This window comes from Staurois parvus, unplaced genomic scaffold (genome assembly GCF_062004578.1).
Source record: "Staurois parvus isolate SC_StPar_1 unplaced genomic scaffold, SC_StPar_1.0 ptg000827l, whole genome shotgun sequence".
NCBI lineage: Eukaryota > Metazoa > Chordata > Amphibia > Anura > Ranidae > Staurois > Staurois parvus.
Window position 1 is genome coordinate 6,841,872 of NW_028318623.1, and position 16,903 is coordinate 6,858,774.

At 43.2% G+C, this 16,903-nt stretch overlaps 1 protein-coding gene across 2 annotated transcripts in view; it reads left to right on the forward strand.

Moving 5' to 3' along the window:
• LOC149443890 (cell adhesion molecule CEACAM8-like) overlaps positions 1-16,903 on the forward strand; it is a 67,317-nt gene that overhangs the window by 34,819 nt on the left and 15,595 nt on the right. For both annotated transcript variants that reach the window (XM_089655218.1, XM_089655217.1), the window contains exon 2: positions 8,320-8,391. In XM_089655218.1, coding sequence (XP_089511344.1) covers positions 8,346-8,391 — 46 coding nt within the window. In that variant the 5' untranslated portion in view covers positions 8,320-8,345. The remainder of the gene's footprint in view (positions 1-8,319; positions 8,392-16,903) is intronic.

The window sequence follows — 16,903 nt, forward strand, 5'->3', positions numbered from 1 at the left end:
CTTCAAAGCTTATTGCCAAACAACACAGAGGGTGTGGGCCAGGATTCTCAGCTGCAGGGTTCGTGCTGGACCTCAGTAATTAGGAACATGTTGTATGGCTGACATTATTGTTTCCAGATGACCTAGAAGTGTTAAAACAGAGTTATGCAACACTTGTGCCGAAGACAGCATACAGGCTAAGACAGACAAATGCAATGGGGTTGATTTACTAAAGGCAAATAGACTGTGCACTTTGCAAGTGCTGTTGCTGCAGAGGTTAGTACATGAAGGAAATTCTAATGACTAGCATCATCCAATCACGTGCAAGAAAAAAATTGCTGTTTTTTTTTTCCTTGTATGTGATTGAGTATTCATTGAAAAGCTCTGGAGTAACTGCACTTGCAAAGTACACAATCTATTTGCCTTTAGTAAATCAACCCCAATGTACAGTTGTGCTCAAAAGTTTGCATACCATAGAGACAGAGAAAAGTGATGCCAGAAAAAGACCGGGTGGTCCATCGTGTCTTCCCGTTTTTTTTTGGCAGAAATTGTGAAATTTTGGCATTGATATCGAAAATATGACTGACTGTGCAAAAAAAAAAAACCTATATGGGGTTAACTGATCTTGCAACCCATAGTGATCCGGGGATCAGCTTCAGCGGTTTGCAGCCTGTAAGGGGTTAACTGTGGCAGCTCTGTGCTAAAGTCGGAGATCTGCTTCTTCGGCCTGAAACCGGCACATGCACAGTTGCTTCAGGGGATACATATCTTCCCGGGATACTCATTTTACCGCTACACCGGGGGCAGCTGTCACTGTGCTGGGAATCCGGGATCACCCCAATTACTGGCCAGGACCTTCACAGAGCGCAGAAGTTCTGCTGGCATCCTGCTCCTGCACTCCCTGTGATGGTGTCACCTGGTGCGGCTCGCACCCTATTAGGGATGCCACTGTCTGCACCAATCATCAGGGCACTGATGATCAGTGCCCAGCAGTGCTGTCCAGCAGTGCCACCCATCAGTGCCCAGCAGTGTCGCCAGTCAGTGCCATCAATCAGTGCCGCCGGTTGGGACCGTCCAGTGTCGCCTATCAGTGCCCATCATTGCTGCATATCAGTGCCCATCATTGCTGCATAACAGTGCAGCATAATCAGTACATCCTCATCAATGCCCACCAGTGCCACCTCATCAGTTCAGCCTATCAGTGCTGCCCATCAGTGCAGCCCAGGGGCGGACTGACAACCCATGGGGCCCCTGGGCAATAGGGGATCATGGGGCCCCTGTGTCCTTGCCCAAACTCAAAAAAGCCTATGAAAAATGTACCAGGGGCATTTCATGGGGCCCCCTACTGACCCCGGGCCCTCGGGCAGTGCCCGAGTTTCCAAATGGTCAGTCCGCCCCTGACTGGGGGTCAACATGATCTAGTGTTTGGTGATGGTGGACTTTTTTCTATCTTCTCCTGGCCGTTTTGAAACATCTATAGCAGCCCTGAGATTCCAGTGAAGAGGGGCTTCTTCTAAATATCTTCATGTTTGTGGATTGGACTTCTAAATTCAAATTTTCTTGAAGTGCCGCACTTCTGTATATTATTTTATGTGTATTGTTACCTGTAATATTGTGGTGGCTGCTCATGTGGAATTAATTATTTATTCTTTCATCCTTTTATTTTAAATAATTTTATATACCATAGCATGGAATTGTAAAGATTTTTTGTTGCACAGAGAATTACCAGCTTGTGGGAAAGCAATCAAAGGCCAGCAGATTGAGTAATCATCACTGGGGTTGGTTAACCCTTTACACACACAATGTGTCACCACATGTTTTAACAGAAACACGCACCACACACCATATCTACTATAACAATTCTGACCTTTAAGACATATCTGCAACACCCACTGCCCCTCCAGACAGGTGTAAAAACAAATTATAAATATGGTAGCATTCTTCAAAGAGGCAATAAGTTCTTTAAGTTCTTATTTAGAGCATTTAGAGAATCAGCTGAATGGCTTTTTAAATATTTAATGAAAAAAAAGAAAAAGAAAAACGGCGCAAAAGAATAATTACAAAACAGACATTAAAGAAAAACCAGATAATAGCAACAGCAAATTGAATGGGATTAAAAATAAAAACTACTTACAAGGTTTGTCTGGCACCTAGTTCTGGCCACATCACTACAGCCAAAAGCTCTGATCTAGTGTATCAGAGTCACTGGCCCTCAGTATGATTCTTAGGGTTCATGCACACTGGACACTAAAATCAACTGCCCTAGATGCCTTTCTCCCAGCAGTAAAAAAAAATTGATGCTGGTAAATGCCTGTTCCATGTTTAGCAGCATTTACCCACATCAAATACTTGAACATTTATTCATTTAATTGGCCAGAATAATAATTTATTCTGACCATTGAAATAAAAAAAAAACCCAAGCGCTAAACATGTTTAGTGTTTACATGCGTTTTTGCTGTGTTTGGCGTTTTTCTGCCTCCTCCTCTCTTGAATGCAATTCTGTGTTCAGAAAGCCTAGCATGGACACATTGGGTTTGAGTTACTAAAACTGGAGAGTGCAAAGTCTGGTGCAGCTGTGCAGTCAACTTCTAACTTCAGCTTGTTCAATTAACCTCTTGCCGACCGCGCATAGCCGAATGACGGCTTCACCGCGGCCGGCTAGTTCTGAGTGGACGTCATATGACGTCCTCCCAGAACGCGCTCTCCTGCGCGCCCCAGGGGGCGCGCACCCGGCGATCTCCGGCCTTTTACCACGTGATCAGCGGTGTCCAATGACACGCTGATCACAGGGAAATGCAAGTGCCGGTTCTCGGCTGCACTTTCCTCACGCTGTCAGATCGTGAGGAAAGTACTGCCGAGAACCGGCAGTTGTCAGAGCGGGGATCGGCACCGATCATCAGGGCACTGATGATCAGTGCCCTGATGATCGGTGCCCAGCAGTGACACCCGCAAGTTCCGCCCAGCAGTGCGCCCACTAGCCCCGCCCACCCATGCCCAGCAGTGCCCCCACCTGTGCCCAGCAGTGCCCCCACCTGTGCCCAGCAGTGCCCCCACCTGTGCCACTCTGCAGTGCCACCTACCTGTGCCCAGAAGTGCCACCTACATGTGCCAGCAGTGCCACCCACCTGTGCCCACCCACCTGTGCCCACCAGTGCCACCCACCTGTGCCCACCAGTGCCACCCACCTGTGCCCACCCACCAGTGCTGCCCACCAGTGCCGCCCACCAGTGCAGCCCAGCAGTGCTGCCAGTCAGTGCCACCAGTCAGTGCCCAGGGGTTGTGCCAGTCAGTGCCGCCAGTCAGTGCCCAGAAGTGATGCCAGTCAGTGCCGTCTATCAGTACCCATAATCAGTGTCACCTATCAGTGCCGCCTATCAGTGCTGCATATCAGTGCCGCCTATCCGTGACCCCTAATTAGTGCTGTCTATCAGTGCCGCCTATCCGTGCCACCTCATTAGTACTGCCTATCAGTGCCCTTTAGTGCTGCCTATCAGTGCCGCCTATCAGTGCCCATCAGTGCCGCCTCATCAACGCAAATCAGTGAAGAAGAAAAAATACCTGTTTGAAAAATTTTATAAAAGAAACAAATAAACTTTTTTTTTTTTCAAATTTTTTGCACTTTTTTTAATTTATAGCGCAAAAAGTAAAGCGCCCAGTGGCGATTAAATACCACCAAAAGAAAGCTCTATTTGTGAGAAAAAAATGATCAAAATTTCATATGGGTACAATGTTGCATGACCGCGCAATTGTCAATCAAAGTGCGGCAGCGGTGAAAGCTGAAAATTGGCCTGGTAAGGAAGGGGGTATAAGTGCCTGGTAGGCAAGTGGTTAAGCTTTGACAAGAAAAAACCTGGAAGCAGATTGGTTTCTATCCCAAGCTGCAGCAGTTTTAGTAAATTAACCCCATAGGTTTTTATTGAGTTGTTTGGGGCTTTGGCAAAAACCAGCCAAAAGATAGTGTCCCATCATTTGTGTCAGTGGGAGAAATAGTGTCCCATCATTGGTATCAGTTTCAAAAAAGCCTATGAAAAAGATACCAGGGGCATCTCATGGAGCCCCCTACTGACCCCGGGCCCTCAATAGGGGATCATGGGGCCCCTGTGTCCTTGCCCAAGCTCAAAAAAGCCTATGAAGAGGTACCAGGGGCATCTCATAGGGCCCCCTACTGACCCCGGGCCCTCAGGCAGTGCCCGAGTTTCCAAATGGTCAGTCCGCCCCTGGTGAAGCCTCATCAACGCACATCAGTGAAGGAGAAAAATTACCTGTTTGCAAAATTTTATAAAAGAAACAAAGAAAAACTTTTTTTTGTGTATAGTGCACCCAGCGGCGATTAAATACCACCAAAAGAAAGCTCTATGTATGGAAAAATTATACTGAAAATTAAGTTGATCCAGGAAGTATCTGATTGCCTCTCGGGGGATCAGGAAGGAATTTTTTTCCCAGCAGGAGCAAATTGGATCATACTTTGCTGGGTTTTTTTTTGCCTTCCTCTGGATCAACTGAGTGTAGAATTATAACTTTCTTTTTCTATGGTTGAACTGGATGGGCTTTTGTCTTTTTTCAGCCAGACTAACTATGTAACTATGATACAAATTTCATATGGGTACAGTGTTGCATGGCTGCGCAATTGTTATTCAAAGTGCAACAGCGGTGAAAGCTGAAAATTGGCCTGGAGATGAAGGGGGTAAAAGTGCTCGGTAGACAAGTGGTTAATAAAAGAGCTTGGGATATTAAGAAGCGTCCCACTTGTAGGGGAATGGATGGTGGCCTTCATTCTCAATATATATTTGTTATTCCATAACAAGCTTTTTGGCTCCACTTGTGAAAAGCACTTCTGTGTTCCTCAAACAACGGGCTGACTTTGTCCTCTTGTCTGCTTGGCTTCTGACTGAGCGCTGGTTATAGAATGAGCCTTCTGTTGCAGAGTGTTATCATTATTACTTGGCGCGTGACAACAATATATTTTTGTGTTTGTATTTGCATTGTTAATAAGGGGTAGTATGGGGGAGGAGGATGGCATACTATACTCCCAATATATTATATTATATTTTCCAAGGATGCCAGCAGCTGCCTGCTCCTGAACAACCAGCATATTTTTTGCCATGTGACCCCAAAAACACACCTAACGAAGCACCCTGGGTGCATTTTTAGTGAGTTTCCCATTGACTTCAATAGAAGGTGCATCTTTGGTGCACTTTTGGAAAGCGCACCAAAGATGTATCATGCAACACTTTTCAAAGCGCAGTGCAAACCCAGCGTAGCGATTTGAAAAGTCTTATAAGATTTAAAGGGAAATAATTTTGATGCACTTTCGTCCCACTGGAAAGGTTCATTCCTCCCACTGACACAAATGATGGCGCACTATCCCTGCCACTGACACAAATGATGGCGCACTATCCCTGCCACTGACACAAATGATGGGGCACTATTCCTCCCACTGATACCAATGATGGGGCACTATCCCTGCCACTGACACAAATGATGGGGCACTATTCCTCCCACTGACACAAATGATGGGGCACTATTCCTCCCACTGACACAAATGATGGCGCACTATCCCTGCCACTGACACAAATGATGGGGCACTATCCCTGCCACTGACACCAATGATGGGGCACTATCCCTGCCACTGACACAAATGATGGGGCACTATTCCTCCCACTGACACAAATGATGGCGCACTATCCCTGCCACTGACACCAAAGATGGGGCACAATTCCTTCCAATTACATCAATGGCGTGGCACTATTCTTCCCACTGACACCAAACATGGGGCACAATTCCTCCCACTGACATCAATGATGTGGCACTATTTGTCAAACTGATACCAATGATAGGACACTATTTCTCCCACTGTCACAAATGATGGGACACTATTTCTCCCACTGATACAAATGATGGGGTACTATCTTTTGGCTGTTTTTTGCCAAAGCCCCAAACAACTCAATAAAAACCTATGGGGTTGATTTACTAAAACTGCTGCAGCTTGGGATAGAAACCAATCTGCTTCCAGGTTTTTTCTTGTCAAAGCTTAATTGAACAAGCTGAAGTTAGAAGTTGACTGCACAGCTGCACCAGACTTTGCACGCTCCAGTTTTAGTAACTCAAACCCAATGTGTCCATGCTAGGCTTTTACTAGAATTTAGGAACAGCAGTGTATAGAGGCAGTGAGATACTGCTCTTCTGAACATAGAAGAATTGCATTCAAGAGAGGAGGAGGCAGAAAAACGCCAAACACAGCAAAAACGCATGTAAACACTAAACATGTTTAGTGCTTAGGTTTTTTTTTTATTTCAATGGTCAGAATAAATTATTATTCTGGCCAATTAAATGAATAAATGTTCAAGTATTTGATGTGCGTAAATGCTGCTAAACATGACACAGGCACTTATCAGCATCAATTTTTTTTTACTGCTGGGAGAAAGGCATCTAGGGCAGTTGATTTTAGTGTCCAGTGTGCATGAACCCTAAGAATCATACTGAGGGCCAGTGACTCTGATACACTAGATCAGAGCTTTTGGCTGTAGTGATGTGGCCAGAACTAGAGGCCAGGCAAACCTTGTAAGTAGTTTTAAATTTTTAATCCCATTCAATTTACTGTTGCTATTATCTGGTTTTTCTTTAATGTCTGTTTTGTAAATATTCTTTTGTGCAGTTTTTATTTATTTATTTTTTCATTAAATATTTAAAAAGCCATTCAGCTGATTCTCTAAATGCTCTAAATAAGAACTTAAAGAACTTATTGCCTCTTTGAAGAATGCTACCATATTTATAATTTGTTTTTACACCTGTCTGGGGGGGCAGTGGGTGTTGCAGATATGTCTTAAAGGTCAGAATTGTTATAGTAGATATGGTGTGTGGTGCGTGTTTCTGTTAAAACATGTGGTGACACATTATTTGTGTGTGTAAAGGGTTAACCAACCCCAGTGATGATTACTCAATCTGCTGGCCTTTGATTGCTTTCCCACAAGCTGGTAATTCTCTGTGCAGCAATTCCATGCTATGGTATATTAAATTATTTAAACTAAAAGGATGAAAGAATAAATAATTAATTCCACATGAGCAGCCACCACAATATTACAGGTAACAATACACATAAAATAATATACAGAAGTGCGGCACTTCAAGAAAATTTGAACTTAGAAGTCCAATCCACAAAAATGAAGATATTTAGAATAAGCCCCTCTTCACTGGAATCTCAGTGCTGATATAGATGTCTCAAAACGGCCAGGAGAAGAAAGTCCACCATCACCAAACACTATATCATGTTGACCCCCAGTCAGGGGCGGACTGACCATTTGGAAACTCGGGCACTGCCTGAGGGCCCGGGGTCAGTAGGGGGCCCCATGAGATGCCCCTGGTACCTTTTTCATAGGGTTTTTTGAGTTTGGGCAAGGACACAGGGGCCCCATGATCCCCTATTGCCCAGGGGCCCCATGAGTTGTCAGTCCGCCCCTGCCCCCAGTTATAGATGGGTCAAAAAGCACTTTATAAATTCCAAAAGGCAAGCCGCAGACCTGGACACTCTTTGGTTCCAAACTTTCACATCAGAAGGTGGGCTAGAAGGTGAACCTACAAAGGAATTATCCTCATAGAGGACAACCCCATTCAAATTGCAAAAAGAACCCTCATAGTGTAGTAAGATGATTCAAATTTATTGCCTCAAAGCCTAGTAATATACATACATCAAACAAGAATATAAAACAGCATGTCACCATATAATGAATGGCAAGTTTCTAACCAACAACATGGCCGCCTCTCTGTGCATGGTGAGGCTTCAGAGTGCCATTGTCACATCATAGACTTATAGGAGAAAAAAACATTTGAAGTGAGCAAAAGCCTGTCAGCAAAAGCACTCAGGTACAGATAAGTAGGATGCTCTCCCACAATAAGTCCTACAAATTCTTATATAATGGCAGGATTATTTTAATTCCTTCTTTAAGTCCTCAAAATTGTATGTTCGTGCAAATAAAAAAAAGTACCACGTCAGTACTCAATTGTTTTAATTCCTCCAAAATCCTTGAAGACTTTCATAATAATAACTTTCACAATAACTGCCAAACTTCACCTTGAGCATGGTATTAATATTATAAACACTCATGTCAAGTTTGTCCAGCTTTGAAATGTAGCCTCTCCATAGTGTACTTTAATGCTGGAGCCAAATGTATCACATTGTAAGGATTCATGAGACAGAATGTCTCTAGTTATAGAATGTAAATCACATTCTCACCATCAGACTGATAAGAGAAAAAGCTGGAAGTGTGAAATAGTTTCATACAGAGGTAATTAGCTCTTCAGGCTCTGCGAATTGTAATTCTCCTTGTCTTCTTTTTGACCTAGGTTGGCACGTCTGTGATATCTCTACAATGCTAGGCATCTGGAAGTCTCCAGTTCAGGCCTTGGTTCTTGGAGGTAAGGATAGTTGAAAGAAAAAAATAGATTGGAAAGGTAGACTCTCTTAAGACAGTGAAGATTTATGCTGCATAAAAAGGGCTTCTAGCAGGGTGTTATGTTACACTATTTGATTTAGTATCATTTCTCTGTGACCATTACTTTCTTATTATTGCTCTATGCCTTTAAGCTGTCTCCTTCTGTCTTAGCTGAGCTCTTTCTCTTACCATACTTGTGTATATCCCTCCTCCCTGCCTCTCTCTGTAATCATTCCACTGTATCCTGTCTTCCTGAATGTATCTTCCAAGAGGCTACAACACTAATGTTCTTCTACCTATGAATATTCACCATTAAACGGAACATTCAAATGGGTTTCCTCATCTGACCTCCTCAACATGTGAGTTTATTCATTGAGTTAAACTATCTGACCCGATGCAAGGGATAAATTCAACACCACGTGGTATAGCTGTATACGTCGTTGGAGATAAAGTTTTTCGTCCTGTAGTTGAGTCATAATATAGGGTCTTTACCTCTCAGTCTTTGCCAGGAAGGGTTGTGATCCCAGAAGCCCAGTTTTTACCTTCCAGGCTTTGCTTAGAGAAGAGGTCCACTGTTAGGCCCCTTTCACACGGAGTGGACCTGCTAAGTAGATCTGCCCGCTAATCCTGCTGAGCAGGAGGATGACAGGCCCGTGTCTCAGATGTGAACAAGGGCTAATAAAAACAATAGGTTTTGCTTGTTGGGCGTTTTTGAGCTTGGACCTACAAGTTACAAAATACTCAAGTGTGAACAGGACCTTAGAGATACAGCAATTAGGAAAGGACCAGCATGCAGGGCCAGACATCAACCACAAAGATCCATGAGATCTAGAGCATAAATAGAAATGATACAAAAAAAAACTACTAAAAATAATACCAAAAACCATCCAAAGTGAAAGGACAAAATAAAAAACAAAAAAAAAAACCTACCGATCTTCCATACGACCACCTACTACTTATCCATTTGCCGACCGCCTCATAGCAGGTATACTGATAAAGGGTGGCCGCGCTGTGCAGAATCATGTATATAAATATATGCATGTGCGCGTCAGAGGTTCACTGCTTCTGTTGTGATTGGTCAGAGCAGAAGCTGATCAGAAGGTGCCGGCCAATGGATGAGTGCCGGCACCCGCCGATTGTCTCTAGGAGACTGACAGAACAAAGCTCTGCCAAGGCTTGTCAGCTGCAATGTGCTGGATAAAATTCCAGTATATATCCCATAGTTTTTAGACACTATAACTCTTGTGCAAACCAATCAATATACAGCAGAATACATATTGGTTTAAATTTATGAAGCAATTAGATTTTTAAAAAATTTTTTATTGGATATGTTTTATAGCAGAAAGTAAAAAATATTGTTGATTTTTTTGTTTATAGCACAAAAAATAAAAAACTCAGAGGTGATCAAATACCACCAAAAGAAAGCTCTTGGGGAAAAAATGACATAAATTGAATTTATGTACAGCGTTGCATGACTGCGCAATTGTCAGTTAAAATAACAGCACCGTATCACAAAAAATGGTCTGGCCAGGATGGTGGGGGGCAAGGGGTTATTGATGTTGGTCTTAGCTTAAAGGCACCCATTGATGAGTTGCTTATCTTAGTTTAAGGGGTCCGGGGAGACCGAATATAGTGAATGCGGGGTCTGGGGAGACCAAATATAGTGAATGCGGGGTCCGGGGAGACCAGATATAGTGAATGCAGGGTCCGGGGAGAGCGGATATAGTGAATGCAGGGTCCGGGGAGACCAGATATAGTGAATGCAGGGTCCGGGGAGACCGGATATAGTGAATTCAGGGTCCGGGGAGAGCGGATATAGTGAATGCGGCGTTCGGGGAGACCAGATATAGTGAATGCAGGGTCCGGGGAGAGCGGATATAGTGAATGCAGGGTCCGGGGAGAGCGGATATAGTGAATGCAGGGTCTGGGGAGACCAGATATAGTGAATGCAGGGTCTGGGGAGACCAGATATAGTGAATGTGGGGTCCGGGGAGACCGGATATAGTGAATGCAGGGTCCGGGGAGACCAGATATAGTGAATGCAGGGTCCGGGGAGAGCGGGTATAGTGAATGCAGGGTCCTGGGAGACTGGATATAGTGAATGTGGGGTCCGGGGAGACCAGATATAGTGAATGTGGGGTCCGGGGAGACCAGATAAAGTGAATGCAGGGTCCGGGGAGAGCGGATATAGTGAATGCAGGGTCCGGGGAGAGCGGATATAGTGAATGCAGGGTCCGGGGAGAGCGGATATAGTGAATGCAGGGTCCTGGGAGACTGGATATAGTGAATGCGGGGTCCGGGGAGACCAGATATAGTGAATGTGGGGTCCGGGGAGACCAGATAAAGTGAATGCAGGGTCCGGGGAGAGCGGATATAGTGAATGCAGGGTCCGGGGAGAGCGGATATAGTGAATGCAGGGTCCGGGGAGAGCGGATATAGTGAAGGCAGGGTCTGGGGAGACCGGATATAGTGAATGCAGGGTCCGGGGAGACCAGATATAGTGAATGCAGGGTCCGGGGAGAGCGGATATAGTGAATGCAGGGTCCGGGGAGAGCGGATATAGTGAATGCAGGGTCCGGGGAGAGCGGATATAGTGAATGCAGGATACAGGGGGAGCGGATATAGTGAATGCAGGGTCCGGGGAGACCAGATATAGTGAATGCAGGGTCTGGGGAGAGTGGATATAGTGAATGCAGAGTCTGGGGAGAGTAGATATAGTGAATTCCAGATCTGGGGAGACCCGATCATGTGATCACTGATTGGCCAATCAGTGATCACATGAATAGGTGTAAGCAAGATGTCACTTGTGACATCATTGCTTACTACATGTGAAATCGGTGAATGATCACAGAGATCACATGGTATAAGGCTATTCACAACAGCCTTGTACTATGTGACAAGCTGTGACCAATCACAGCTCACACAGTATTTCTCAATGGCTGCAAGAATGTAGCCAGAGAGAAGGAGAGAAGATTGCTTTTCCAGCCTTTATGGGTGTTAAAGCAATCAGTGTAAAGAAAAAAAAAAATCTTCATCACTCCCCACAAGTAGTATAGTGTCACTATGGTGACACTGTACTGCTAGGGTGACAGTATGTAAAAAAAACCCATAAATAATAATTATAATATAAAAAATTAAAATAAAAATGTAAAAAACAATTTTTGAAAAATTATAATTTTTGGTTATAAACTAATTTGGGTTATTTCGTTTTACTAAAAAGATAACTGAATACATTTTGGCCAAGATTTATGAAGAAAGATTATTTATTTGCAAAATTTTATAAGAAAAACACTTTTTTTCAACATTTTTGGACATTTTCATTTATATAGCAAAAAAAAAAAAAACCCCAGTGATGAATAAATACCACCAAAATAAACTTTTATCTGTCTCAGAAAAATGCCAAAAAATTCATATGGGTACAGTGTTGCATGACCGCGCAATTGTGATTCAAAGTGTGATAGCGCTGAAAGCTGAAAATTGGCCTGGACAGGAAGGGGGTGAAAGTGTCCGGACAGGAAGGGGATAAATGGGCTGTAGTGCATTTCTGCAAAACTGAAAAACGTATAGCAAGTCTCCATTTAGCTACAGAGGCCTCTACTCCACCCAGTGGTAAAAAGTGTTATTACTGCAACCTTTTTATTAAAAAAAATATAAATAAATGACGTTAGAAATAAACTATAAATTTACTTTTTTTTATTAGAAAGAAAGGAAATTTTTTTTATTTTTGTTGTCAATGGATATATACATATGCATTTATAACAAAACTTAATTACTGTATATAATTAATATAACATGGGGTGTTCTATTTTGCCTGTCTCTATCCAACAAAAAAAATATAAATTATCTAAATGGTTTGAAAAAAATAAAAATCAAACCAAAACTTTTTTTAGACTATTTTTTCCTTATTACCTGTTCTGATGACACCAGGGGCAGGAAGTAAATACAATTTAAATTTTTTGTTTTTTAGTGGAGCGGTAAGCAGTTAGAACTTGTGTCTGGCAATTTTAGTGTCTGCGACCCCATGGGGGATGTTCCCTTACAGAAATAAAAAAAAACTAGCAGAGGTTCTAACCACTCCCAACTCTATGCAATACTATACAAAACTATGTTTGGCCAGTCTTGTGGTATAGGTACCCCTGCCAGACAGCAATCCAGTGACCGTCTCATAGACCAGGGGTCTCCAAACTTTCTATGCAAAGGGACAGTTTACTGCCCCTCAGACTTTAGGGGGGCTGGACTGTAGCCAGTGGGAGTAGAAAATGCCCCAGCATCAGTGCCCCATCATTGATTTTAAAAGGAGGAAAAGTGCTCCATTGTTATCAGTGAGAAGAAAAGTGCTCCATTGTTGATATCAGTGAAAAGAAAAGTGCTCCATTGTTGATATCAGTGAGAAGAAAAGTGCTCCATTGTTGGTATCAGTGAGAAGAAAAGTGCCCCATTGTTGGTATCAGTGAGAAGAAAAGTGCTCCATTGTTATCAGTGAGAAGAAAAGTGCCCCATTGTTGATATCAGTGAGAAGAAAAGTGCTCCATTGTTGATATCAGTGAGAAGAAAAGTGCTCCATTGTTGATATCAGTGAGAAGAAAAGTGCTCCATTGTTGATATCAGTGAGAAGAAAAGTGCTCCATTGTTGATATCAGTGAGAAGAATAGTGCTCCATTGTTGACATCAGTGAGAAGTATAATGCCCCAGTGATGGTGTCAGTAGGAGGAAAAGCAAAGGGCCACATCCAGCCCCCAGGCCACAGTTTGGAGACCACTGTCATGGACTATGCTGCAGATAAGTAATAGAGCATGGACCAGAACCAACTGCAGCCTGTGGATGAACAAAGAGTGAACAGCCATATGATTAGGGGATCCCTTTGCTTTTCCTAAAAGCTTGTTCACTGTGTTAGACTGACAGCAAGTAATAAAGCCCTGATTGGCTAATGGCACTGACCCTCCTCTTGATAAGAGCAGCTATGCAGAATTTATCATTACCTGATGGTAAAATCATGATTTAAAAAGTCGGGTCATCAGAATGGCTTTACTGTGGGAGGGGGCTTATGGCCAGCCTAAGGACCAGTTCGCACCATGATTTTAGCATTCCAGATACATGCGCATTTTTTATGTGTTCGGGTGCGTGTTTTTCCCCTCTTTTTTTCCTTATCTCAATTGAGGACATATACAGTGGGGCAAAAAAGTATTTAGTCAGCCACCAATTGTGCAAGTTCTCCCACTTAAAAAGATGAGAGAGGCCTGTAATTGGCATCATAGGTAGACCTCAACTATGAGAGACAAAATGAGAAAAAAAATCCAGACAATCACATTGGCTGATTTGGAAAGAATTTATTTGCAAATTATGGTGGAAAATAAGTATTTGGTCAATGTCAAAAGTTCATCTCAATACTTTGTTATATATCCTTTGTTGGCAATGACAGAGGTCAAACGTTTCCTGTAAGTCTTCACAAGGTTGGCACACACTGTTGCTGGTATGTTGGCCCATCCTCCATGCAGATCTCCTCTAGAGCAGTGATGTTTTGGGTCTGTCGCTGGGCAAAACGGACTTTCAACTCCCTCCAAAGGTTTTCTATGGGGTTGAGATCTGGAGACTGGCTAGGCCACTCCAGGACCTTGAAATGCTTCTTATGAAGCCACTCCTTCGTTGCCCGGGCGGTATGTTTGGGATCATTGTCATGTTGGAAGACCCAGCCATGTTTCATCTTCAATGCCCTAGCTGATGGAAGGAGGTTTGCACTCAAAATCTCATGATACATGGCCCCATTCATTCTGTCCTGTACATGGATCAGTCGTCCTGGTCCCTTATCGGAGAAACAGCCCCAAAGCATGATGTTGCCACCCCCATGCTTCACAGTAGGTATGGTGTTCTTTGGATGCAACTCAGCATTCTCTCTCCTCCAAACACGAAGAGTTGTGTTTCTACCAAACAGTTCTATTTTGGTTTCATCTGACCATATGACATTCTCCCAATCCTCTTCTGGATCATCCAAATGCTCTCTAGCAAACTTCAGACGGGCCCGGACGTGTACTGGCTTAAGCAGGGGGACACGTCTGGCACTGCAGGATCTGAGTCCCTGGCGGCATAGTGTGTTACTGATGGTAGCCTTTGTTACGTTGGTCCCAGCAGTCTGCAGGTCATTCACTAGGTCCCCCCGTGTGGTCCTGGGATTTTTGCTCACCGTTCTTGTGATCATTTTGACCCCACGGGGTGAGATCTTGCGTGGAGCCTCAGATCGAGGGAGATTATCAGTGGTCTTGTATGTCTTCCATTTTGTAATTATTGCTCCCACAGTTGATTTGTTCACACCAAGCTGCTTGCCTATTGCAGATTCAGTCTTCCCAGCCTGGTGCAGGTCTACAATTTTGTTTCTGGTGTCCTTCAACAGCTCTTTGGTTTTCACCATAGTGGAGTTTGGAGTGTGACTGTTTGAGGTTGTGGACAGGTGTCTTTTATACTGATAACAAGTTCAAACAGCTGACATTGATACAGGTAATGAGTGCAGGACAGAGGAGCCTCTTAAAGAAGAAGGTACAGGTCTGTGAGAGCCAGAAATCTTGCTTGTTTGTAGGTGACCAAATACTTATTTTCCACCATAATTTGCAAATAAATTCTTTCCAAATCAGCCAATGTGATTATCTGGATTTTTTTTCTCATTTTGTCTCTCATAGTTGAGGTCTACCTATGATGCCAATTACAAGCCTCTCATCTTTTTAAGTGGGAGAACTTGCACAATTGGTGGCTGACTAAATACTTTTTTGCCCCACTGTACATGCCAGATGTGTTCCATCCAGGAAAAAATGCAGTGTGTTCTATTTTTGTTGACTGCACTGGAGCTCACTACCCTAGTGGGATTTAGGGCCATTGGATTCCATACTGTCCATGCAGAATAAAAACACCTTGGACTGCATTGTTATCAGTGAGAAGTATAATGCCCCATTGATGGTGTCAGTAGGGGGAATGGTGCTCCATCTTTGATGACAGTTGGTGGAAAAAAACTCCAAGGGCCAGATAAACTCAAGCAAAGGGCCACATCCGGCCCCCGGGCTGCAGTTTGGAGAACACTGTCATAGACTATGCTGCTGTGTAAATCTGAGATCTGGATGAACGGAAATAGAAATCCTTTGGCAGCAGAACCTGCTCACAAATTTGTACTTCAGCTTTGTATTCATCTGTTCTCCTGGAGTTCAGCTGAGAAGTTCTCTTTAGGGTAAAAAAAAAGTCAGATAAATCTTTTAGAATCACCGATGACATTTGCCTGTGGCATAGTTATATCCATGGATTTGGACACATTGTAGATTAGTCGGGGTTATCATTATGGGATCTATTTATAAAAACAAAAAAACAAAACCCAACAGTCATGCATAATCCCTGTAGCTTGCATAATATGTTTATTTCCTGTGATTGTCAGCTCCCTCTAGTGGTCGCAATGCTGTATTTTACTGAAACACCTCAATCAGGAAAATACCACATTATGACCACTAGATGACGATGATGATCATAGGAAATAATCAGATTAGGCAAAATATGTGGACTATTCATGATGGCTGTGCAAATGTTTGAGACCCTATGTGTTTGCTGCAGAAACTTAACCCCTTGATACCGACGTCGCACAAATATGAGGCCTCACGGAACTGGGCTTTTTTCCGTGGGGCCGCATATTTGCGTACCTGTCTTTGTGCTGGGAGTGCGCCGCACTGCATGCTCCCTGCACAAAGACTGCGGTGTCACTGAGAGCCCGGGTCCTGTTCCAACGATCAGGACCCGGGACTCCTGATTCCAGGTCACATGATCGCTGTGATAGACTCTGATTGGCTATCACAGTGATTAGTCCCCGTACAGCCCGGCCCCCTTGTTTTTTTTTCCTCTCTATGAATGGAGAAGAGGGATACATTGTATCTCTCTAACTCCTGGCATAGAGGGGAAAAAAATGTTTGTAAAAAAAAAGAAAAAAAGATAAATAAATATTAAAAAATGATGTTAATGTATAATATATATGTAAAGTGCTGCGTAAATTGACGGCGCTATATAAGTACCTGAAATAAATAAATAAATAAAATAAAGAAAAATACCTATATCAAGTTTTGATCTAGTTCATTGCCAGGGTTTTTGTTTGGGTAAAAGGTCAGGATTTAAAAAAAAATTGGTATCAGGGTCAGTTAGTGTCAATATCAGTGTCAGTGTGTTTTAGGTAAAAAAAAAAAAAAGACAAAAACAAAATGCACACTATTGTTTCTGGGCTGTACTACGGGTACAAACAACAAATAACATACACATATATGGTATCGCTGCGATCGCCAGGAGCTGGAGAATTTATTTTGGGTTGTTCTTTGGTGGTAGGTTATGGTAGTAACAAGAAACACACAGCTAAATAAAAAAATTATTAATCTCCTTCAACTGCTAGCTCCGCATATATGGGAAAAGACCTTTACCATCACTTTCAAAGCCTCGAAATGCTCTTCCCATTGGGAAACATACCTGAAAATCCTCCATCAAGG